At 41.0% G+C, this 24,495-nt stretch overlaps 1 protein-coding gene and 1 long non-coding RNA gene across 3 annotated transcripts in view; one reads left to right on the forward strand and one right to left on the reverse strand.

The window, feature by feature from the left end:
* Positions 1-22,967, forward strand: part of pdgfd (platelet derived growth factor d) — a 60,190-nt gene extending 37,223 nt beyond the window's left edge. Inside the window, exons 4-7 of one of the 2 annotated variants that reach the window (XM_034867525.1) lie at positions 8,751-8,810; positions 10,093-10,306; positions 19,409-19,626; positions 22,471-22,967. In XM_034867525.1, coding sequence (XP_034723416.1) covers positions 8,751-8,810; positions 10,093-10,306; positions 19,409-19,626; positions 22,471-22,605 — 627 coding nt within the window. In that variant the 3' untranslated portion in view covers positions 22,606-22,967. The remainder of the gene's footprint in view (positions 1-8,750; positions 8,811-10,092; positions 10,307-19,408; positions 19,627-22,470) is intronic. The other variant, XM_034867526.1, reaches the window with a different exon arrangement.
* Positions 3,643-18,991, reverse strand: LOC117942181. Its single transcript, XR_004656083.1, has 3 exons — positions 18,898-18,991; positions 6,133-6,136; positions 3,643-3,653 (listed from the first exon to the last, which is right to left on the reverse strand). It is a non-coding gene; the product is annotated as an uncharacterized LOC117942181 (long non-coding RNA).
* Positions 22,968-24,495: the final 1,528 nt, after the last annotated feature.

Below are 24,495 nucleotides of genomic sequence, written 5' to 3' on the forward strand. Positions count from 1 at the left end.
ATTTCTCAATTGGCAGCCTCAATAGCACAGGTCACACAAAACATAGCACGGGTCACACAGCATGGCAATGTGGCACAATGGATAATTTTTTATCCATCTCATTAGAGAACTGTTTATCATATGGTCTATAAAAAAAATCAACTCATCAGTAAAAATAACAGAAAATGAATCCTCCCTCTCAATACAATAGTCACTGACGTGTTCATCAAAAGAGAGAGCATCAAGTGTGCAAGTCAAAATGAAAGCTTGATTTTCATTTATAATGATACTGTGATCTTTCCAAAAACAGGAACTTCCATGTTTGTTTTAATACAAACAAACATACCAATTTGATACTCAGTTCCATAGTTCTTCACCCAAGTGGTAGTTGACTCATCAGAGTATGCATTCACATTTAACATTGCAATTAAAGCCTCAACCCCCTTCAAGCTATCAATCACTTCCTTCCTCACTGGATCCAAACTCAAACTTCTGAAAATCAAAATGGCCCAGTGATAAGCTGGCTGTCTCTGGTGTTCCTTGAACCTCAACTGTACTTTCAAGTACAGTTGAGAACTGCATCTCTCGCTTGACTGTGAGTATCATGTATAAGCTCTTCCATTGACCCTACCATTGCTTGGATAGTGCTCTCAGCAACACCTGACGATTACAACTGTGCTACAACAGAACCACGCGTTTACCAAATAATGCTTGTCAACAGAGACCTTGGTGGTTACTGGAACGTTTGTAAAGACTGCATTTGAAGTTGAAGGCTCATCTATTACTTGAGTGTCCATATTGTAAAAAGTATTTGTTGGAATAGTTTCCCAGTGCAAACTAATAAGGTGTTTTTCTTGAACCCTGAATAAGTGCAAAAGAATGAAGAACTTCCCAGCTGTCCACACTTCAAACATAATGTCTTTCTTGGATATAAACCATCGTAAAATCTCACATTCTTGCTCTGCGCTCCTTCACACGAGAACTTTCCTTGGTACTTCCCAATGCTTGTGTGACATCAAATATTTTAAGTCACTTAAGCCCCTTTCATACTCAAAAAAATGTCCAGAGAATCTGACCTGGAGAATGCAGGCCCTACTCCTGAGAGGATCGTCTGTGTAGAACGTGTTAACATAAAGCGGGTAATTTGGGAGAGTGGCACGACTTGACTTCCGCGACGATTGCATAGAGCGCCCTATCGCTTTAATCAAAAACGGCTCTCCCACCATTCACTTAAAAGAGCCTGAGTGTCACAGTTGAGACTGTCTATTTAACATTTTGTGCTGGCCAGAACAGAAAGCTCGCAAATCTCTTCATGTCTCTACTGTGCAGACATCTTAGTCATTTTTTTTAATGACTCGACACCTTCGGCCTGTGACATTTGTATTTTTCTGGTCACGCGTGTTATCAACACACACAAATGCTAGAAAACATATCAACGGTATCTTCCAGCTTGCCTAACGTTAACTTTATATTTTATACCAAACAATGAAAGTGCAAACTAAGAGCAGAGTAGAAACCTGTCAGCTCCATGCTCCGCCATCCGTCAATACCCACCAGGTCTTGATTTGTTGCTGACCGGCTGCAGCCATGACTGACAGCTGAAGTCTTGAGGACCCACGAGATCTCGCAATTTCATGTAGAATAGAACCACAACAACAGTTTGTTTCAATCCAGAGGAGTAGAGAGGAAACAACTCTGTGCTGTGTTTTCAAGGTATGGTGCAGGGAAACATGATCCGCCGTGAGCATGTTCTATTTTGAAAATTAATAGGATGTTGTATTTTCTTTCTGTGCTCAACTTCCTGTCCCGCACTATCTGCCGTGTGATGAAGTGGAGCAGAATTTCTTACCAGTCTCATTCAAAATAAAAAAATCTGTGCTCTACCAATAAAAAATAAAAACAAAACAAAAAAAACAATCATGGTTCATAATATAACCTTAGTGCAGTAAGTCACAATAATACATTAAACTTAGTTATTACATTTTAACCATAACCACATTACCCAATCTAATACAGCATGGAGTTGCAAACATGAAGCTAAGGAATTGGCAATCTAAAAACAACAGTGTTGCATTCATTGTGATTTAATCTTAGCTTAGGTAATGTAGCTAGCAAGCTAACTAAGCCATGAATGGACCAGTGTGTTGATTATTCTAATTTCTTAACGAGACATTTTTTACTATTCATCCTACTTGGCTAAACCAGAGTCTTTGGCTAAACTTTTAAGATCTTCTGTTAGCCAACCATGGTGAGCTGGATAAATCTGGAGAAATAAACACTACTGGGTAGAAAAAATGTTATGAATAGACATTTGCTTAGACAAACTTACACAAATCTTCCCAGCCACAGTTGGAGTGACATCTGAATATGTCCAGTCCACAGAAAATTAACAGCTGGGCACTGCAGTTAATAGCAAATGTCATTCAAACTGGAGTACACTGCATTTGTTGTAGACTTTTTTTTTCGGGGTGGATCAAAACATATTTGGTATGTTAGCTATTAGTGGCAGCAGGGATGTATTAAGTATTGACTCAAAAAACAAAAAGGTTGCTATGGTAACCAGCATAAATGGCACACAGTGTTAGGGCAACGCAACCATAAACTTTGAGCCAGAGCACAACCTCAACTAAAAATACTAGTGAGCCACTTTACCGCGTTCAAACCAACATAATGACAACAAAGTAAATGTACCTCAAAATATAATTAATAATAAAAATTACTCGTACTGCTTCTCTCTGTCTTCCCTCCCTCCGCACTTGTTATAATCCTCCTCTGGTCAATTAATTACACCTCTGTACATTTAAAACATAAGCTACCTCCTTGAGGTTTTTCTAATTGTATTCGTTTTACCCATTTTCCAAAGAGCTCCTGTGTTTTGTGTATCTATTTGTATCTTTCCATCTTCCATCTCACACAGCTTCCCTTCAGCTAGACTGAAGCGGTGTGTGTGGCTTAATTTAGCAGGTCTAATTTGTTCTCTCCAGACCTGCGAAGATAAGAGGGAGGAGGAGAGGAGGTAGCGTAAGGAGAGAAGGAAGAGAGAGGCAGAGAGAGAATGAGGAAAGGCAGCATTGGGATGAGAGAACAGGTGTCTGAGATGGTATCAGCATGTCAGCTAATGACTAAAACAACCTGAACCGAGAGAGGCAGACTGACAGAGAGGCATTTGTGAGGCAGTGACCTTTGAGGTTGACTAGATAAAGAAAAGAAACATAAGGGAAAGCAAAATAGGGTTGGTGTGAAAGAGAGAGAGAGAGAGAAGATAGTCAAATGAGATGAAAGCATAAAGGGATAAGGGACTGACTAAAGACCAAAACAAAACACACTTTTATTACTAAACCCCTGCCCTCTTTCAAATATGTGTGGGTCTTGTCTTGTTTAATACCCAAGCAGTAACACTAACATCTCTGGACATATGTCTGTCCCAATTTTCCACAGAGAAAAATGGATTCTTTGAGGCCAAATGGAGAGTGTGAACTGTGACATGCAGGAAAATGACATGTATTGGTGCTCTTAATGACCTTTTGTGGCTGCTTGTCAATTAGAGCAGCATTGTGCCACCGCAGTGTTGTCTCTTTAGACTCAGCCACTTCATGCATCTTGGATAGCTTTTTGATTGGTCCGTCTCATTAAACTTCAGAAAAAGTGTCTCAAACTATTTCAACACAGTTATGCTTAAGGCATAACAATATGATGCCTGTTCAGTTCAACAACTGGGTGATCTGAGGATAGGAGAACACTGATCTGTCAGTAAAAGCCATAAAGATGACTATTTATTTTGCTTGTGGTCCAATCAGTATGAGTTTATGTTTGTATTCTGCACAATTGTCACAGGTAGTAGCTAAACTGTTATTGTTGTAACTTAACTGCTGAAGTGCAAATTTACTCTTAATTTTCCTTTTCCTCAACTTTTTGATGATTACAAAATGGCTTCAGGAGCATTTAAACTAAACGCTGTGTGAGGCGTACGCATGTTGCCTGGGAAAACCAAGACAGATTGTGATCAGATTTTCCAGTGAATGGAGGGATTGTATAAAGCTCATACATAAATGAGACACTTGTAATGACACTTGTAAATGGGGTCTAACTAGGTTGACAACATTTCAGATCTGGTCCTATATAATTGGAACTATTTTGGATTGGGTCTCTTTAAATAAAAAACTTTTAAAACAATAAGTTTGGGTAGGTTTTTACAGATTGGGACCTAAATTGACTTTTATGTCCAATATAAGACAGCTACCCCCTCTGAAGAAACAAAAGCCTACCATCTGCAGGCAAAAATCCAGTCAAACAGGGAACCTCCTCATTACTTATGTCACTGTTTTCCCCCCAAATCATTATTCCTTTTACAATCCTGTTCTCAGGGGGTGTGATTCATCACCTGCGGTGTAGGCTACATAAAGTAATGAATGAGGAAGTGCACAAATCATAATATTTATAGTGAAAAGAAGCAGCTCTGAGTTTATCTTTATACGACTTCCAAATCGTATAGATTCTTTTTCAAATATTGATTTTTCTGTCTGAAACAGTAATGCATTTTGGGTGGGTAGTAGCAAAAAGAAGTGCTGCTTAGCCAGGTGCAGTGGGAAAAGTTTAGGTCATATTATCCAAATTAGTTGCCAGAATCCCATTCTGAGTCATCCGACACAGGCTTCTCATTCAGACTGGAGACTCGGAATATGACAGAAAATGAAACAAACACCTTGTGTGTGTGTGTGTGTGTGTGTGTGTGTGTGTGTGTGTGTGTGTCTGTGTGTGTGTGTGTGTGTGTGTTATTTCTGTTTAGCAGCCCTTAAGTCCTCCTAGTACTGAGCTGTGTGTTTGCAAACACCAAGCCAGCCTATGTTGCTTCTGCTGGAATTCCAGTGAAGATGAACATTTCCAATGACGTAATGACCCTGATATATTAACATAAATGTACTGCAGATTAAGACAATGGGTCTCATGTGATATATCTACTAACTAGGCTGTCCCCTTGCTGTAAGCGAGATAACCAGTCACGCAGAGTAAAAGTCAACAGGGAGTTCCTCTTGCCTTCATCCCAGTCTCCTTCACAGACTTAATCCTCAGACGCTCCAGTGTCCAAACTGTAAAAAATGGAGGTTGAAAAGGGTAGCTCCCTGGTGGCCCCTTCAGTAGACTGCAACTGTAAATAACAATCCGTTTCCTCACCACCGATGAATATGGCGTCATTGCTTTTATAACAAATTTTGCTTAAGAAAAAAATATTTTGAAGCAAGCGTTCCAGATGTAGCCACCACAGTTTGCATGCCATTTCTTAACATTACATGAAATTAACAAAAAACAACAAAAAAGCTAATTATATCATATAATCCAAAACGTACAAATGCTTAATTCCCTGTCATTTATAAAGCTATTCATGGCAAAACGTAAATCAGTTACAGTAATCTGTAGATCGTTAAGGTGCCCTTCCACCTAGCCTGTTTTGTGTGAATCAAACTAACTCGGGTTCTTGTGGTGTGAAAGCAAAGCAGACTAACTGCGGAGGCTTGTGTGATAGAATGTGATTTTAGCAACTATTGAATCCATCGGCTGACTGTGACCTGTCAATAAAGTATATATACTGTGTACATTATTATATTTGGTATCCCCTGCAACATTAGGGTAAGCCTTTTTCAACATGTTCATCTGTTTTTGCACACCAGTGAAGATAAACAAGTAAAGTGCAGCATGACTCGCTGTCATTCACCAGAAATTGATTTTTCCACAAAGTTACAGGATCAAAACAGATGACTGAATGAGTTACCAGTAAGTCCATATGAGCCACTCCTCTTGATTTGATCATTATTATAAAGCAGTGTGAACATTAAACGCATGAGAACGAAAACGCCAAAATAAGTGAACCAAACTACAGTTGGAAAGGTTTTCCATCAGTTTAAAACGTCAACAATTTTCTTTCAAGCAGTAATACAATCATGCCGAAAAAAAGCAAGAGATAAGTAAGTGAGAGGGTAAAGTTTGGTACTGTAGCTGGCATATGACTACAGCCTGGATGTTCACAGATTTTCAGACTCCAGATACGTTACATGAGGCATTTACCCTTAAAAGAAAATGAGACTGAGACTCTGTAAATACGCATTTACCACACACACACACACACACACACACACACACACACACACACACACACACACACCTGGTTTGGGTTTACGTTTATAAGCACATTTATCCAAACTCCAAATGCCAGAACCTGTTAAATTAAAACTTTGCACACTGACAGGCTTTGATGTCAACTTTGCAGACACTTACACAAACAAAGTGAGGGCACAGTCTACTTGTATTGTTGACACAGATTTACTGTTCCATATTGACTGAAGATATGTCTGATTGCCAGTGAAATTCTTTGTGTGTGTAAAAAGGGGGCTGTCAGAGACAGCTTGTGAAAACGATAAATAATGTGTGTATGTGTTCTAAATATGTCACAATGAGTAAACATGCTTTGAGTCGCATTGCTTCCACAAATACACAGACAGGCATGCTGTGACCAGCTTCACCTGAAATTCTTTTAGGACTTTCCTGGCATACCATCAGCTAAACAGGCAGACACATCTTGCATAACCTCACGTAACATGTGAAACTCCCCCCTATCTCCAACAAGCTGAAGGCAACTATTCAAATAGTAAAACATCAAGAGCATTGGAGTAATACTATAGGTATAATCCATTAGCCTTTAGCGGCACCCTTTAACCCTTTTAATGTGGTTTTTCTGCCATTGCCTCCCCTCAACCATCACTTACAGTAACTGTGAGCAAATGAAGAAATATACACAGCATCAGCAAAACCCATCTCTCCCACAGTCTTTGTGGCATGACTGAAAAGGCTGCAACATTCGCTTTAAAAACTTAGCCAAATAATTATCCAGCAGTGTCTGAGGGTAGGTTAACACAAGAGCCAGGGGATACAAACCAGCGCTGGAAAGCAGACCGGCGTCAAGCATTGCATGCTGAATGAATAAGGTCAGCTAGTCATTCTCAAAGTAATGTGGAGATATGGATGATTTCCCCATGTCCCTTCCAGGACCTGGGACTTGGACTTGGACTTGTCGTGCCATCCAACGAGACAAGCGTCTGTGTCAGTTAAGTGCGACGTCATCCTCCCAAGGGTAAACCCCCGATGATAGAGCACAATGGGTTTCCACTAGGCCAGGTTTGACTGTGGAGAGGAAGATATGGTTCAGCATGTGCTGTGATGGGTCAAGGCGCAGGCGGCCAAAACGTCTCTGAATTTTTCCTCATGTGCAACGTGTGTGCGTTTAGCCATGTCCTAGAAGAGCCACTTGCGAACATCAGCACCAGCAGAGGCATCACAAGACAGTGCTGACACCACCCTGTGAGGCGCAATGTGTGACAGTAGAGCGATTAATGCATCCAGCCTGGATTTCATAGTGGTGGAGTTTATGTCCACACCATATAAACTACCGCCTGTGAGGGGATTGGCAAACACTGCCAGTTTATGACAAATTAGGCATTTGTAGATGCTGCACAGCCCCTACTGTGTGGAGTGCAGCTCTCTCTGAGGGTGGCATAAGGATTACGTTGTCTAACAGAACCATGATCCTCTCTGCGTAATGGCTGAAAAATGCCTTGATATATTTTGAGGGCAAACGATGGGCCAGAGATTAGCAGAATGGCAGCCGGTTTTCTATTGAACTCCCAGGAATGAGAAGCACAGGAATGTTCCGATGGGGCGGGTGAACTAGCCCTCAGGTCAATGGAAGTGAACAAACGACCGGGCGCACACACTGTGACGCATGTACGGCAGTCAAAATGTGGAACAGTCACTCCAGGATGCAATGGAGCGATGGAGGCCAGACTCTGCTGCAGTGACGGGACTGCTGGAAACTCTGTTTCCATGTTATCTTGAACCCTGGTGAACATTGCATAGTGAGGAATTGGTGCCGTCCGTCTCCTGGGTTCGGAGAATGCTTACTTAGCATTCATACAGGTCGAGAACAAAAATCTCAGCGATGGGCAGGGATCCCGCCTGATGCGGAGGAGAAAGCTGTTGATGCGGTGCTCCCCTTCTTGGACGGAGACAGCTGCAGTGGTGGGGCTCTATAATCCTCTTCGTTTTCAAGGCCCAGTTCTCCAATTGTGGGGAGGGAGAACCAGTGACAGCTAGAGAACCATTTCTGGGGGGATCCAAGTCAGCGGGCTTATGCCCTCCAAAGAGATCCCCTTCTGGGATGTCTGGTTGTCGCTGCTAGTGGTATCCTTAACTGACTGTCCGCCCGGCTGCCATCGTCTGCAGCTTAAGTTCCTCTGTCGGTAAGAGAACTGCTGGCTGGCGGCCGGCGGGGTGCCAAACCAGCAAAACAAGCCGAGGCACGCCTAGCAGATCTGGTGGAGATCTGACGGCAAGATTTAGCTAGTCCGTCAATCAGTACAGAAGAGTACACTGTTGTTCTTCAAAGTCTTCGAACTGTTGCTGAAGAAAAATAGGGAGCAGCCAGTGGCCAGGGGCCTGCGGACGTTAGAGAGGCCCGTGCAGGGCACAAGGGCGCAAAATAAGTCTTCACAACTGCATAAGGGGTAACCCAAATAGCAACAGCTCTTAGAGGGCGAATCCTACACAAAATAGAACCCTTGCATACCTACAGAACCACCACACAGGTATCATCACACAGAAGATCACAATTTCTACAAATCAATAATCATCATTCTTTTCCTTTTCTTCTGTATGGATTTTCATTCATTGTCTGCTCATTTGATCACCTGATGATTGTTTATTTCTGCTATCCAATCATGCAGTTTGACTGTCCTCTGCCTGCATCCATCACCAACTGGGAGGCTGTCACTGTTCCAATGTTGGTGAGTCTTGCACACACATACACTTTAAGAATTGTTTAAATCCAAGAATTGAAATCTTAGATTAAATTATATGTATTTTCTGGCAGAAAGAGCTCACACATTAACCATTGAATGGAAGAATGAATGGATGTGTATTTAACAGTTTTGTACAAAATACGAAATAAATGTACAGCTAGGGAAATGTCATCACCATCACCCGTTTTATACAATAGTTTCAAACTAATACTTTACTTCTCTCGTTTCAAACTGTTGATAACTTTATTTTGCAGATACTATTTATTGCACAGAAAAAAAAGGACATTCCATGTTTTCTTAAATACAATGGGGAACAATGGCTACAACAACAACTGTAATATGTGGGCTATTTGCATAGGCTAACATGCACCCACACACAGAACACATTTATGCATGTATGTACTTATTTCTTTCCAAAGTTGGTTTAAAGTACATTGGTGTAATTTGTGTGTATGAGCGTTGGAGTTCAGTGACAGATGTGCCCATAATAAGTAGTGTGCATTGGGCTGCGTGGCAGTTGTTCTGCATGGATTAATAATGGTTATGTGTGTGGGTGTATTTTCTTTCTTTGTGTACGTGAAGATATGTCACTACCAGTGCAGATGACATGTACATGTGCAACTTGTTGGCATCCTCCACTTTATATTCAAATAAAAACAATCTACTCTGTTGGTTTGCATAGTGATTTGTGGTTGTTTTACATTAAGATCATGTTGGCACATTAATGAGAAAATACAAAGTGTGATACATTAGTTATATTTCTATCTCTCAACCTCTATTTGGTCTTAAAACTAACTCTAAATTAAAGCAAATTACAGATGTCAATATGTAGTTATTTGAAAAGTAATCAATTGGAGCTTGTGACTTTTGTCATATGTCAAAAACTATGTCTGAAATGTTCAATCCCCTCAAAGAAAACCAATATCTCCTCAGCTGCAGAAGTACCCCTTCTATCTATGTGCATAAAGCTATTGCTTTCAAATTAAACAAAACTAAAACATAAAACACAGCAAAAATCATTGGGACGTGTTTCCTGACTCTCCAGTAACCATTTAAATGGGATTGTATTATAGTTCTGTGTTGCATAATAATTGGTGGAAGAAATAATAAAGGGACCCACAAATGTTGAAGGTGTTGGCACATAGCTACCTGGGATCTCCTAATGTGCTGTAGGTGATCTTGTTATAAATGAACAATTGCTGAAGATAGAATAGGATCAAATGAATAAAAGAATTCTTAATTTTGTCTTTATCTTTGCTCTTTGCAGGGCATTGGTGCAGAGCATATGCCAAAAGCAGTCACAGAGGTTCCTTTCTCATTGGAGGATTTGGACCGGACCATAGCCGCCTTTGACACTGTGGAACAACTGTTCAGATCCTTGAGCCCAGACACCTGGAGACAGGACCTGGACACCATCTACACTCAAACACATATACATTATAGATCCAGGGCCTATCATCTGGCAAGCAGACATAATAAAGGTAAGCTATACTTTATATCTTTACGTGTTTAAAGCCATTAATGAAACTGTCCAACCGACATATGTACATAGATTGCAGAACACTGTCCCTGCATGACTGGGATTTGAGTATGAAGATAATCACTTTTATTTAGTCTTAATATCTTATTTTAATAACTGCTTCAAGTAGCAAGTGGTGACCCATTACAAGATTGTTTTATACATACAATAAATACAATACACAGGTATTTATTGTACAATATTGTACAATAAATATGTATTTATTGTACAATAAATACAAAACTTAAACCTAAGACTATGAGTAGATGATGGTATTTGCAATTCATTGGATTCTTTCAAACTATAAACAGAGTTAAAAATCAAAGAAAGTGACAGTTTTTCAGCATGTTTTTTTGTGTGTGTGATTGTGTGTGTAGTACAACAATGACCTACAAGTGTCAAAACGTTGTGTAGAGCTGCATAGTTGGTAGTTGATCAATCAGAAGATTGACAGTACTTGCAACCCTTCGTGAATTTTGTATGGGGCTTTAAAATTCTAGTGAAGATTTTTCTGGAAATCCAAAATATTTTATATCAGGCTTCACTTCAGGGAGAAAACTGTGTAGCCATAAAAATCTAATTTTGGTTTTAATATTCCACTTAATGTAAAGTCATTTGGATCAAGAATAGTTTATTCTGTAGGTTTCTGTACAGTTTTATGCTGTGTGGATATTGGAAAAGGTCTCAGAAGTCAATATCTAACTTTAAATACGAGAAGACTTTTAAATGAGACCAGTGGACTGGAAATGACATGTTAAGTTTGTAAGGTTGATGCAGAAAGATAAAAGCGGTGATGTTCTCATCACATTGTATTGTGCTGGTGGTGATGATCCTCAACTACTCTGCTGCGTTCACAGTATTTCGCTGCAGTTGTTCATAGCTGGTGTATTAGAGGGGAGGGTAGAGCAGGCTGTCTTCATTGTCTCTGTAACTCAGAGGTACAGCATTGCAGAGCACATAGTCCATTACTCGGTAATTTGAAGGAAAATATTAGTTAGGGCTTTGATGGAGTCATATCGCTGGCTTATGATGAAGTGAAGAACGGGTTACAGCCAATCTGAATAAAGTGTTGCGTATTCAGTGGTTGACTGTATCTCAACATTTTGGTATGTAGGAAGGAATGTGAAAAAGGTAGAAGAAACTTCTGTGTTCTAACTCCTCTGAGTTAAACATACTGTAGAAAAGGAAAATAAATAGTATAAAAAAAACATTCTGACAAATTTGGTTGTGAAAGTACATTCTGAACTTGAAAGACTCATACATACAGTACTACACAATGGAATACACATATATAAAAGATCATTAGTAAAACAAAACAAAATGAGAAACCAGCTCATATTATGATGCAAGAACCAACTGTGGCCTAAAGTAGTTAAAGAATCATCAAATGAGCAGTTTGCCCTCCAGTGGGTCTAAAAAGGAGTCACTGACAGATGCAAGGTGACACAGGACCAGCAGTTCAAGGCAATTCTTTCCTGTGAAGTCAGTGCCAATGACCTTAAGTCACTGAGACAATAGATTTTGTCCTTAAAATGCACAGAGACAGCGGATTTCTTGACACAAATACACTTATTAAATACACATACGTCAACTCAATCATGGGAGCGTGTGTGTGTGTGAGTCTACAGTATAGAAGCATTCAAGCTTTCAACGGAATTGGGTGATTTCAATGCTGTCTCTCTCACCTGTGCCTCTGTATCTCTCTCCTACACTCTTTTGGCCTTTCTACTCGAGGGCTCTCCTGTTCCTTAGTAAACGTTTGTGCTTGACAGCAAATCTATCTCTATTTATCAGTGCGTCTGTGTGCTCGGCTGGCATTAGCAGGCTCCATATATGAAGAGTTTATGCGTCCTGCAACACTAAAGAAGGGTGCATAGGCGCTGCAGGTCTTTGATACACTGTACAGGCGTACCCCTTTCTAATTGGAAATTCAACCTGTGCAACAGAGCAGAAATCTGCCACAGTCAGCAGCTTGGCTTTGTTTTCATTAAGACACACACATACTCTGTAGCTTACACCCACCTTTATTACCATGAAGAATGGTAAGCCCTATATCAACAATATTAATTGGGACACTTAAGTCTAAGAAACTCACACATAAACTAGGTTAACCTAAAAACGCAGAAAATAAATCCAGTTCCAAAAGCTGTTAGAGACACGTGCTATGACACTTGACATCCCTTTAGTTCTGTCGTCAAAAACCGTCACTTGTTGAAAATCTATTTTGCTCTCTAGTAATAACACAAAAACAGAAATGATAGTTTCTCTGTCACCTGTTCTTTTCCCAACAAAATAAGATGCAGGACTTGACTGTGAGCCAAAGTATAGTTGATGAAGTTAGTAATTAATGCCTGACTATGACTCTGTAACACAACATAGAAGTTAGTTAAAGCGGTTGTTATTGTGTCTAATATTGTGATCAAATAAAACATTAAACATTGTCCTTTTCTCATTGCAATTAGTAATTCTTTGTCAAAAAAAATACATGTAAATAAAAAACCATTAGCAGTTAAACTTTCAGACTCATGCTGCATATACAGCAGCATGAGTCTGACAGTTTAACATAAGCTATGTCCTGAAGACAAACATGAAGTTCTATTCTACATTTGTTATCCATATTCCACAACGCCTATGAGGTTGTTATTGTTGTTGTTACAAACAAAAAATGCTTCTTTTTTTTTTAAAATAGGGATTTCTATCTTTGATGTGTATATGCAATTCTACACTTGAGAAACAAAAAAGAATAGCACACAATATTCTACCTGTGGCTAAAATGATACGGTTTAAACAAGGTAATAAGGCAAAGATTCTTTCTTACATTGTATTCTCAATACACAAATATGTAAACATTTCCTAATTTAGTTTAAACATGTCAAAGACATGTTATTTGAATCAGATGTCCTCGTTTAACATGTTAATACTCACAGAAATGCAGACGTAATCCACTTTTCATTCAAAATGTGCAGCGGATGTGCTCAGAGCAACTCTCTCTAAGACAGAATGCAGGGACTTGAGGAGCATGTAAACACAAAGATAAAAAAAAAAACATCTCACACACAGAAGCATGCACATACAGTTGCTTCCATTTGCTGCATTTCTAGTTGCCTTTTATAATCAATCTTATTTTTGTCATCTTGCCATGCAACTAAAATGGCTTTAAATGAAAATGCTGTAAACATGGGAAATTTATCACTTAGACAAAACCTCAATCAATGTCAATATGAATAGTCTACCCTTCTCTCCATCCCATGGGCCCACCACCTGTGGGAGGAACTGCTGGGGTCGGGTGCGGCAGCGAAGGTCAGGGGCCTCGACTGACAAACCTGGGCAGCAGAGGCTGGCTCTGGGGGGAAGGAGCCAGAACTTGTGCGGGGGGGGTAGAGCACTAACAGTTAGATCTGGTGGGGCTTACCTCAATGCATAGTCTCGGTTCTGGAACCATACTCCTGGATAGGGGTTGGACTCTGTCCTACTCCGGAGTAGCCCAACTCTGACTGTTGTTTGTTCATGTGCACCAAACAAGAGTTTGGATTATTCGGCCTTCTTGGAGACCTTGAATGGAGTCCTGTATGGGGCTCCAGAAGGGGACTCCGTAGTACTGCTGGGGGACTTCAACGCACACGTGGGCAATGATGGAGATATTTGGAGGGAAGTGACTGGGAGGAATGGCCCCCTTGATCTAAACCAGAGTGGTTGTCTGTTGTTGGACGCCTGTGCTGATCACAATCTGGTGGTGAGTTGAGTCAGGGGATGGAGGAAGACGGGTAGTGCGGATAAATTGGGAACGTCTGGAGGAGGTCCCTATTTGACGGACTTTCATCTCACACCTCCGGGGGAGATTTTCCTGCATCCCTGTGGAGGCCGGGTGCACTGAACATGAGTGGACAATAATCAAAGTTTCCATTGCTGAAGCTGCGGTTGAGTGCTGTGGTCTTAGGATCTTAGGTGCCTCAAGGGGCGGTCGCCCACAAACACCCCTGTGGACACCGGTGGTCAGGGAAGGCATCCGTATGAAGAAAAAGTCTTTCCGGGAAATGTTATCCCAGAGGACTCTGTAGGCAGTTCTAAGGTATCGACTCCACAATGGCAAAGCCCCAAATTCTGAAAGCTCTGGGTGTGGAGGGGCTGTCTTGGTTGACACGTGTCTTTAACATTGCGTGGAAGTCTGGGACAGTGCCTAAGGAGTGGCAGATCGGGGTGGTGGTTCCCCTCTTCAAAAAGGCAGACCAGAGGGTGTGTGACAATTACAGATGCATCACACTTCTTAGCCTCCCTGGTAAAGTCTACTCCAAGGTGCTGGAAAGAAGGTTTCGGTCGATAGCCGAACCTAGGATTGACGAGGAACAATGCAGATTCCTTCCTGGTCGTAGAACACCGGTCAGATAATCACTCTTGCAAGGATCCTGGAGGGAGCCTGGGAGTATGCCCAACCAATCTACATGTGTTTTGTGGATCTGGAGAAAGCGTATGACCGGGTCCCCCAGGAGATACTGTGGGAGGTGCTGCGGGAGTATAGGGTGGGGGGGTCCCTTCTCAGGGCCATCCAATCTCTGTATGACCAAAGCAAGAGCTGTGTCTGGGTTCTCGGCAGTTAGTCGGACTCATTCCAGGTGAACGTTGGCCTCACACAGGGCTGCAGTTTGTCACCAATCCAGTTTGCAATATTTATGGACAGGATATTGAGGCGTAGTTGGGTGGGGAGGGGCTGCGGTTTGGTGGGCTCAGTATCTCATCGCTGCTTTTTGCAGTTGATGTGGTCCTGATGGCATCATTGGCCTGTGACCTTCAGCACTCACTGGATCAGTTTGCAGCCGAGTGTGAAGCGGCTGGGATGAGGATCGGCACCTCTAAATCTCAGGCCATGGTTCTCAGCAGGAAACTGATGGAGTGCCTTCTTTAGGTAGGGAATGAGTCCTTACCCCAAGTTAAGGATTTAAATATCTTGTTCGGAAGTGAGGGGACCATGGAGCAGGAGACTGGTCGGAGAAGCGGGTGCAGTATTACATTCAGTTTATTGCACCGTTGTGACAAAAAGAGAGATGAGCCAATAGGCAAAGCTCTCGATCTACTGGTCAGTCTTCGTTCCTACCCTCACCTATAGTCATGAAGGCTGGGTCATGTCTGAAAGAACGAGATCCAGAATACAAGCAGCCGAAACGGGTTTCCTCAGGAAGGTGGCTTGCGTCTCCCTTAGAGACAGGGTGAGAAATAGTAGAGGCGCTGATCCTTTGCATTGAAAGAGCCAGTTGAGGTGGTTTGGGTATCTGGTAAGGATACCTCTTGGGCGCCTCCCTGGGGAGGTGTTCCAGGCACGTGCATATGGGAGGAGGCCTCGGGGAAGACCCAAGACTAGGTGGAGAGATTATATCTCCAACCTGGCCTGGGAACGCCTCTGGATTCCGCAGTCAGAGCTGGTTGATGTGCTTCGGGAAAGGGAAGTTCGGGGCTCCCTGCTGGAGCTGCTTCCCCTGCGACCGGATAAAGATAGATGGATGGATAGAAGGATGGATGGACGCACATTCTATTGTACCTTTATCTCCATCTGTCTGTGTATTACCAAAGCAAAAGATTTAATCACCTGCTCTTCTCTCTATAGTAGTAGTTCATTTGGCCTCTCATATTGTGGATCATGAATAGAAATCCCGACAGCACAGATTTCTTTTGCGAACAATTGGTCATTGATTATCAATGCTATTACGCCTCCTTTGACCTCACTGCAAATCCATGTGGTTTCTCTCTCACACACAGTATTGCACGTCAAGCAGCAATGTCACTGTTACTGAGGACGTGTGGATGTGATTTCTAGGCAGTTTCTATTGAATTACTGATCTTTATTGTTGCAGCAAAGCTGAAAAAACAAGCCAATCTCCCCAAGTAGTAGCTATAGTTCACTGCAAATATCGATCTTGACAAGTCCTTTATTCTTGTGATGGTCGTAATTGCACTTCAATGAAGTAAAAAAAATCTAGCAATGACTCGAGAAAATGTAAATCGTCTTCATATGATATATACATATATATATATATATATATATATATATATATTACTTGTTTTGAAAAAAGGATTATCCCATTTAACCCTCTATTTGGCTATATGTGCTTGTTTAAAAAAATAATCAAACAGCCAGCTCCACTCTGTACTGGCTGTAGAAATGGCCCTCATATCCAAACCCTGCTTCTATTTTCCTTCAGTCTCCTATCCGCTTGCTCTGTCATCTTCATTTTTGTCTGAGAGCGGAGCAAGCAAGGGTGTACAGGACTTATAAGGGGCAAGGTGTAGCCATACGCTCTTCTATTCTCACAGCTCCTATCACTGCCAAAGGACAAGCTCTACTACCCACTACTCTGTTTGAGTGTAGTGCTTTTTGCCTCTTTCTGCTGGACAGAAGACAGTCACATTCTGACATTTGTGAACACATCAGGAATTTCTTCTTGCAAGGTTGTTCAGTCTCCTTCTTCTTAAAGCTACATTGTGTAAGAATTTCTCCCTTAAGCATTGAGATCATATATCGCAATCAACTCTCTCTTGCAACGCAGTTCACAGTACCTACCACAGCTAGGCTAGCCGTCACGCTTTTAAAAAGCAAAAGTGTAACTAAAGGCCGTCTTTCAGCTGTGGTTGTTGGAGTGGAGGGTTGCATGGATGCGCGTTTCACACCACGAGCGGAAAGCCACCTGACGGAAAGGAAAGAGAAAGAAAAAGACTACAGAGACCAAGAGACTGGATCACATCACTCCAGTTCTGAAGTCTTTACACTGGCTTCCTTTACCTTAAAGAATTGTATTCAAAGTACTTTTGCTAGTTTATAAATCCCTAAACGGTTTAGGACCAAAATACATTTCTGATCTGCTACTACACTATGAACCACCCAGACCTCTCAGGTCATCTGGGACAGGTATGCTTTCTGTCCCCAGAGTCAGAACTAAACAGGGGGAAGCAGCTTTCAGTTTCTATGCTCATATCTGGAACAAACTCCCAGAAAGCTGCAGGTCCGCCGCTACTCTCGGCTCTTTTAAATCAAGGTTGAAGACCTTTCTTTTTTATGTTGCCTTTCTTTAAATGACTGGTCATTTCTTTAAATTTCTTATGCTGCACTGTAACTTTTATTCTTGTGTTTTATATGTCTATTTTTTAACTGTCTATTCATGTGTTTTACCGGTTTTTAATGCTTATGATTTTTAACTGTTTGTACCTGTGTTTTATCTGTTTAACTGATTTTGTGTAAAGCACCTTGAATTGCCCTGTTGCTGAAATGTGCTATACAAATAAAGCTGCCTTGCCTTGCCTTACAGCGGTCCGGAGGATAATTAACTAGTTGAGATATGGTGTGTTCGTCCAAAGTGGCTCTAATGTTCACTCTTTTTCTAGAGTAAATAATTAATTACATGATAACTAAGTAATTTTAACATTTGTGTACTTACATTACAATAATGTGAATTGAATCCAACTGATGCTGGCTGAACGCACTGTAACTTCTACCGTTACCAGAGGACCAGGCACGGCTGGTTAACATGTGTATACAACCCCCGGGACATTAACCGCAAGTTTGACTTCCTCAGAATGAAAGCATGCAATTTAACTTTGTACGTTCTCTACAGGTTGCTAGGGCTGCACATTATGACTTAAAATCTAAATCACGATTAGTTGCATCTTACCTTGATAAAAAAATAAGGATAATTAAATTTTTTTCTATGTTGACAATGTGTTCTTTAATTTTTTTTTAAGGAGACAAAAAAGGTGAGTTAAATCGGCCATCAGTGAGTAAACCAGGCAGGCACACAGCTAAAAAACTGCAGGTAGAGGCGGCGGAGACAGGCACGGACATACACGCTGTGGGCCGACTTGTGTAAGTCCTGTAAGCGGTTTCAGGAAAGTGGCTGCATGTGTCCAACAATGCACAGAAATTAACACCAGATTTTGTACTTAAGAGGCAGAGAGGCATTTCATTATTAAAGTGGCTAGAACTAGTGTTAAAATGTAGTGTTAAAGTAAGTGTTGTGATGATTATTATCTTGCTGATTACCTCAGCGCAGAGAGGACTCGTCTGTCCTTCAAACCACCTGTGGCTACTTGGGATTGCCTGCAGAATACGAGCAATAATAAAGTTCTCACACTATATTCCACAGAAGACACATTGTTAATTTCCTTCACTCTTTCAATTTGTCCCTCATGCTAGAAGATGAATACAAATGCTTGCAATGATTGTTCTGGTTCTCTTCTCAGTCCGTTCAGGATTTTGCAGCCTATATTTTAGATTGTTCTGGCAAAAAATACCTGAATTTGCCATAGCTTTGTTTATTAAATTGCGAGAAAAGTTGAAATGCCGTTTGTATTTTTGTTGCAATGAAGTTGCGAGAGACCGTGACAATTGCAAATAAAAGTAAGATTTTTTCCTAGTAACCTTTACAAAAAAGCTCAGGATACTGCAAATGTTGGTATAATATGAAAAAGCTGGTGGCTTTTTAAGCCACCAACGGTTTTATAAAGTAAAACTACTTATTGGACTTTAACGTATCGTTGCACTTACAATAAGGGATGTCACAAGAACCGCACGCACAGAGATGAGGAGGGTATGTATGGACTTATCTAACTCTAGTGGATAGGGTGAATAAGCTTAGTCCCAATACGTCTGTGTGTTCCTTTAAAGCGATGACATGAAGAAAGTCAATAGGTCATTAAATCTAATGGCTCCTGCTTCCTCCTCTGTACTCTCCTGCATCTTTGCATCTCTCATCTCTCCATCTGTTCTTCTACAGTCAATTGTTGTTGCAATTCTACTCATATCTAATAGTCTCTCTCCGCCTTCCAACCATTTTCACTAGATCAATTTTGAGCATACTTTGAGTGTGAATAACAGCTACTTAGCCTCCCTCCCCAGTTCCACTTTTTTGTCTGTCCCAACAATACCCCACATTTCTATTAATGCAAAGCAATGATAAATCAAAATGTCTTTTTGTCTCTCTTTAGTGCAGTTCAAAACCACCACAGCAAAGAGGAAACTTAAATACAGCATAAAAACGTAACTAACCATCCATCTTTTCTCTGTATCTCACTCACTTTTCAGTTGATCTTAACCGTCTCTTTGACGACGTCAAGCGGTACAGCTGTACGCCTCGCAACTACTCTGTAAACCTGCGCGAGGAGCTGAGGGCCACCAATGCTGTTTTCTTCCCTCGATGTCTCCTGGTCAAACGCTGTGGAGGCAACTGTGGCTGTGGAACTGAAAACTGGAACAATGGCTGCACCTGTCAAGCCTCCAAAACGACACTCAAACTACACGAGGTAGACACACAAACACACACATACGGATTACACAATGAGTCTTAAAAATGTGGGAATTTTCTATCACGGTGCAATATTTGGTACCTGCTATGCGTAGGGAAGCAGCAGAAAGTCTGAAACTATTTATATGAAGAACTAAAGGGCCCTATTGTAACGATCTAAGCACAAATGTGAAGCGCATGGTGCAGGTGCATTTAGGGCCTGTCCAAATCCACTTTTGCTAGTTTGACGGTAGAAAAAAGGGTCCGTGCCCACAAAGCTACTTGCATTCTCCGTTTGATTATTGCGTTTCAGACCGTTAAAATAGGGGCCTTAGTGTTTTAAATAAGGCTGTAATAAAATATGTTCATTTAATGTCTCTTTAAAGTTTACAGCACATTTTTGGTGTGCCTGAAAGGGGCTACAATAATGGTGGGTGAATAGTGGGCATGCAGAGGCAGGCGGCAAAACAACAATAAAACAGCAATACACCATCAGCCTCACACTGTCTCCCTGTTCCTCTCCTTTTTTCGTCTGTCGGCTCCATCTTTCTCTCTTAAATCTCCATCTCTCAATGCATTGTTAGCATTCCATCCCTCTCTGTCTCTCTAGGGTTCCATCATCCTTTCATTCTTCCCAATTCCCATTTTCAATTTATCCCTTTGCAATGAATCATTCTTGCTCTTTAAGCCTCTCATTCATTCTTTTCTCTCTCTTCCCTCTCTCTCTTTGTGTCTTTGTTCTCGTATTGCTTCAGTATTGAAACATGGTCCACAGGGCTCTCTCTGTGTCTCTCTCTCGCTGTTGAAAAATCATACAATGGAAATGAAGACAAAAGTAGGATTTGGGATGTAACTGTCCTCTGTCTAGTGTGTGCATGCAGAAAAATGCTTGCATGAATGCGTGGTTGCGTATCATTGTGTTTTTTGTGTGTGCGCGTATGTAAGAAATTTCCGTCCTCTTCTCCTCGTAGTCTATAGCTATGTTTCCATACACGTTTTTATCCAAATTAAGTGATATCGAATAAAATATGCCTTATGGAAACCGTAAAATTTGATTGAAATTCGAGAATATCGACTCAAAAGAAATACGTTCAGTCTCATCGGATTTTATCTTGATCGATATACAGCTTATGCGATAAACGCTGATGGAAACATTTGCTGTATAAATAATGAATTGCTATTAAGTTTTAGGTCATTTTATGGTTGCAACCGCCACAAAACGAAGAAGTTTTTAGTTTTCACCCAGTATTTCTGCTCTGTTTGCACAAAAGCCGGGCGTCAACAAAGACTGGTGTAAGTGGATGACCGAGGAGACAAGAGACTTTTTGAATTTAATTTATGAGCAAAATATAACGGCTATTTTAGAAAGAAAAAATCAAAGAAATGCCAAATTCCTTCGTGAGGAACTCAGCCAACAAAGTTTTCGACAAGCTGTGGGACGTAAATGGAAGGCGCTAAAACAGCGAGACATGTCTCAAAAAAAGAGTTGTCTCGCAGCGGCACATGAGCACTATTACAACTTGTGCAATACTGATCATTTGTTGGTAGATGGCGCGATCCATTTTGTCTTTGTTTGAATATTGTGCAATTCAGTGAGAAAATGAATAGAAAGCATCTTAAAATGTCTAAAATCAATTCATGTGACGTCATTACGAAACAGGATTCAATTTAAAGCTGTTGCATGGAAACACACTTTCACCAGCTTTATTCGCATGAGTTTGTTTTACCAAACTTCAGATAATTCAATTCACAAGTGGATGGAAACTTCGCTTATGTAACTGCTTCCTTCACTGACTTAACTTCTAAAGAAACACATTACTCACACTACTGCTTCAGTGCTGGGAAGGGCAGCTTTGCTTCCACAGTGCTTTGGAGAACAAATTGACTGCATCTGTTGTGGAACAATTTGTACCTCCACTCCCTTTTCACATTAGTAGTGGCACCTGCAAACAATGTGGCCATCTGCAACAAAGTCAGTTATAGTGAACGGAGTTATTCTGACTATCAAATCCTTTTCATTGTCCTTCCAGAGACTCTCAGTCTTAACAGGGCCTTCTTCTTCTTTCACCTTTTTTCCACATTTGTTAATAACTCTTTTGTGGAAAACTTAATATGCAAACTTTTTTACGAAGTATAAATGGTAACCACATACACATATCAGTCTGTGTATATCTGTAATCTATGTGTGCACTGTACTGATTTTTTTTATATGTTTTCTAAGATACAGTTTTTTCTCTGCACAGTCAGCAGTGAGTCCTTTGGTAATATGTCTTGGATGTTGCCCTTTTGGGAAGTATTTCAGCTCCAAGTCACCCTGAAGACAAATACGAATACGAATTTCAGTGTGGTGATTTATGATTAACAAGATAAAGGGTGGAAGTGCCCCCAGACTGTAATTCTCATTCTGCACATTCTTAGAAACCTTGCTTGCTATCTAATCTACTTTATATTTGGCGTCCTTCACTTGCTTCAATGCCGAGATTTTTCTTCTTTAAAAACAGACTTTACATCAGCTTCTCAGCTTTTCTGTACATGTCTCATGTCTCTGTCTTTCAAAGTGGATTTATTGGCATCAGCTACAATGAGTTAGCTATGGCTGGCTGTCTTTCAAATTTCAATATGGATACCGTGAAATTTGAGACCAGTTCCCGAACGCTGATAGCTCCTTAGTTATTGACATTGGGTATTGAATGAAAAGGCTTTTTTCAATACTCAATACTGTGAAGGCAATTTGGCCAGTGCGTAAAAGTATTGAAGTTACGCAGTCATAGAGTAGACAAAGTATTTCCAACACCTACCAACAATCCAGGCAAAAGTGAATACATTATCTCACCCCTGCTGTCTTATTCTCTGACTCTTTTAGGTGCTGAAGTACGTCCCAGAGGTCACTCTGTATGAGCGCCCTAAGAGGCTGAAGTTGCGTTGGGTCATAGATGAGATCTTCCTCACACACCATGAAAAGTGTGAGTGTGCGTGTCCCTCCCAGCCCCCTCGCTGACACACCCAGACTGGCACATGCATCTGGAACTGTTGGACGAGTTCCTCTTTTATCTATTTTGTAACGGACTTCCTATAATTACAGCAACGCAGACAAACATGCAGCAAAGAAGAAGGCAGCATTTTGACTTCTGACATTTTGACACAGCTTGCATCATACACCTTGACATTTGTCCTTGCAAGTAAACCACCTACCTTTCTCTGTACACAGGCCAAACTTGTCTAAATTTTCCCTTTTTCAAATCGGATTTTCTTTCTTCTAAAAACCAAATTAATTCAAGATTCTTTGGAATACAAAAACATTAGCATGCCACACTGCGAAAAAAACAACAACAACATTATATTTAACTCACATTACATTTTAAGGAGTTTAATGGATGCCAACCCGATTGAATTCAAATTTGACTCCAACTGCTCTGTGAAACGTTTATTCATATTTCATGTGTATATATTTGCATCTTTGTGTGTTTGTAGGAACTTTAAGCCCTTCTTCAGCCAGAAGCATGCTGAGATGTGTGAGCATGAGACTGAATGAGGGAGGGAGAGGGGTTGGAGGAAGTGTAAACCAAAATAACACTTTATCTTGATGTGAAATTAGGCTAACCACAACCCTCTAGATCTAAATGGCATACTAACGCACTCAAACACACATTCGCTCTAGGCTTCTGCTCCATCCTTAAAAACAAAAAGAGTAGTTATTATTTATGATGAAATCTTCACTGCTCTATTTATTAGCAAAGCCTTCTTGTTTTTCACACATTCCTGTCTGCCTATATTCACGCTTCCCTTTGTCTGTCCATCCATCCATATGCTTCCCGCCCCTTTTCTTTCTTTCTCACTGACTCCATCTCTCCCTTTTTCTAAAGCACACACTCCCTCTCTCCCTTCATCACTCTCTAACACATGAAAGGAAAAGTGAGTTCAGACTGCTGTGCTCTGCCCAGTACTCTGAGCGTTCCTGGCATTTCAACTGCTAACTGGAATTCTGCTAACACGGATAAAACCGTGATCCTCAGTCCCTGAACACATAAGAGGAAAGAGTTTTTTTGGGAAAATCAAGCTGCCTGTTCGTAGATTACCAGCACTTCTGGATGAGAGAGGAGCCACTTTCAAGATACAGAACATAAAAGATTGCAGCTACTTCAGCGGTTTCAATCAGCATGTTCACATATTCAGCTTGACTGATTTTTTTGTCAGGCTGCTTTATAACCTCATGAAGATGCTCATGAGTATCACAATCTGACCCCATTTTGCAAGTCTGCTGGAGCACCACAGTGAAAAAAAGATCTGTGGGAATTAATGTAATGTTCTTGGTGTTCTTAATGTTCTCTGCTGAAAATACAAGTGATACCTGTATATGTGTGTGTGTTAACGGCTAACTTAGGCTTATATAACAAAAGAACACAGCTACTAAATCTAGCTCATAACTTAACTGTTATTGTCTCCTCTCCCTACGTGATGCATTTAACGTGAGAATGAGACCTATGCTTGCCTGGATCAGCGTATACTTGCCTACCTAGGGGTTGTGCTGTGTTAAACTGACTCACCCAGCCGCTGTTTCTATTCGTGCTGCGGACCTGGGCCTGCTTGCTTTGGAGACTATCCTGTTGGGAGCAACATCCCCCCCAGGTCTGCTTTCCAGCGTCCTTGGTCGAGCCCGCTCTATGTTTTGTAGTTAAAGTTTTAAAAGGTGTATTTACAAAGATTGTGTTGCAGGAAACCAGAAAATGTCTCTTCCAACGGTCTCTTTCGATTGTGGTCTGCAGCACTCAGCCTGCCGCGGGTTGCTTCTTCCGTAAACAAAGGCTGCGGGCGAATAGTCAATTTTGCTTAGGAAGGTTCCTAATGGAGTGAAATGACCCGGAAGTATTTAAGTGGCTGATAAGAAAGG

Source organism: Etheostoma cragini, chromosome 3 (genome assembly GCF_013103735.1).
Source record: "Etheostoma cragini isolate CJK2018 chromosome 3, CSU_Ecrag_1.0, whole genome shotgun sequence".
In the NCBI taxonomy this organism is placed as follows: domain Eukaryota; kingdom Metazoa; phylum Chordata; class Actinopteri; order Perciformes; family Percidae; genus Etheostoma; species Etheostoma cragini.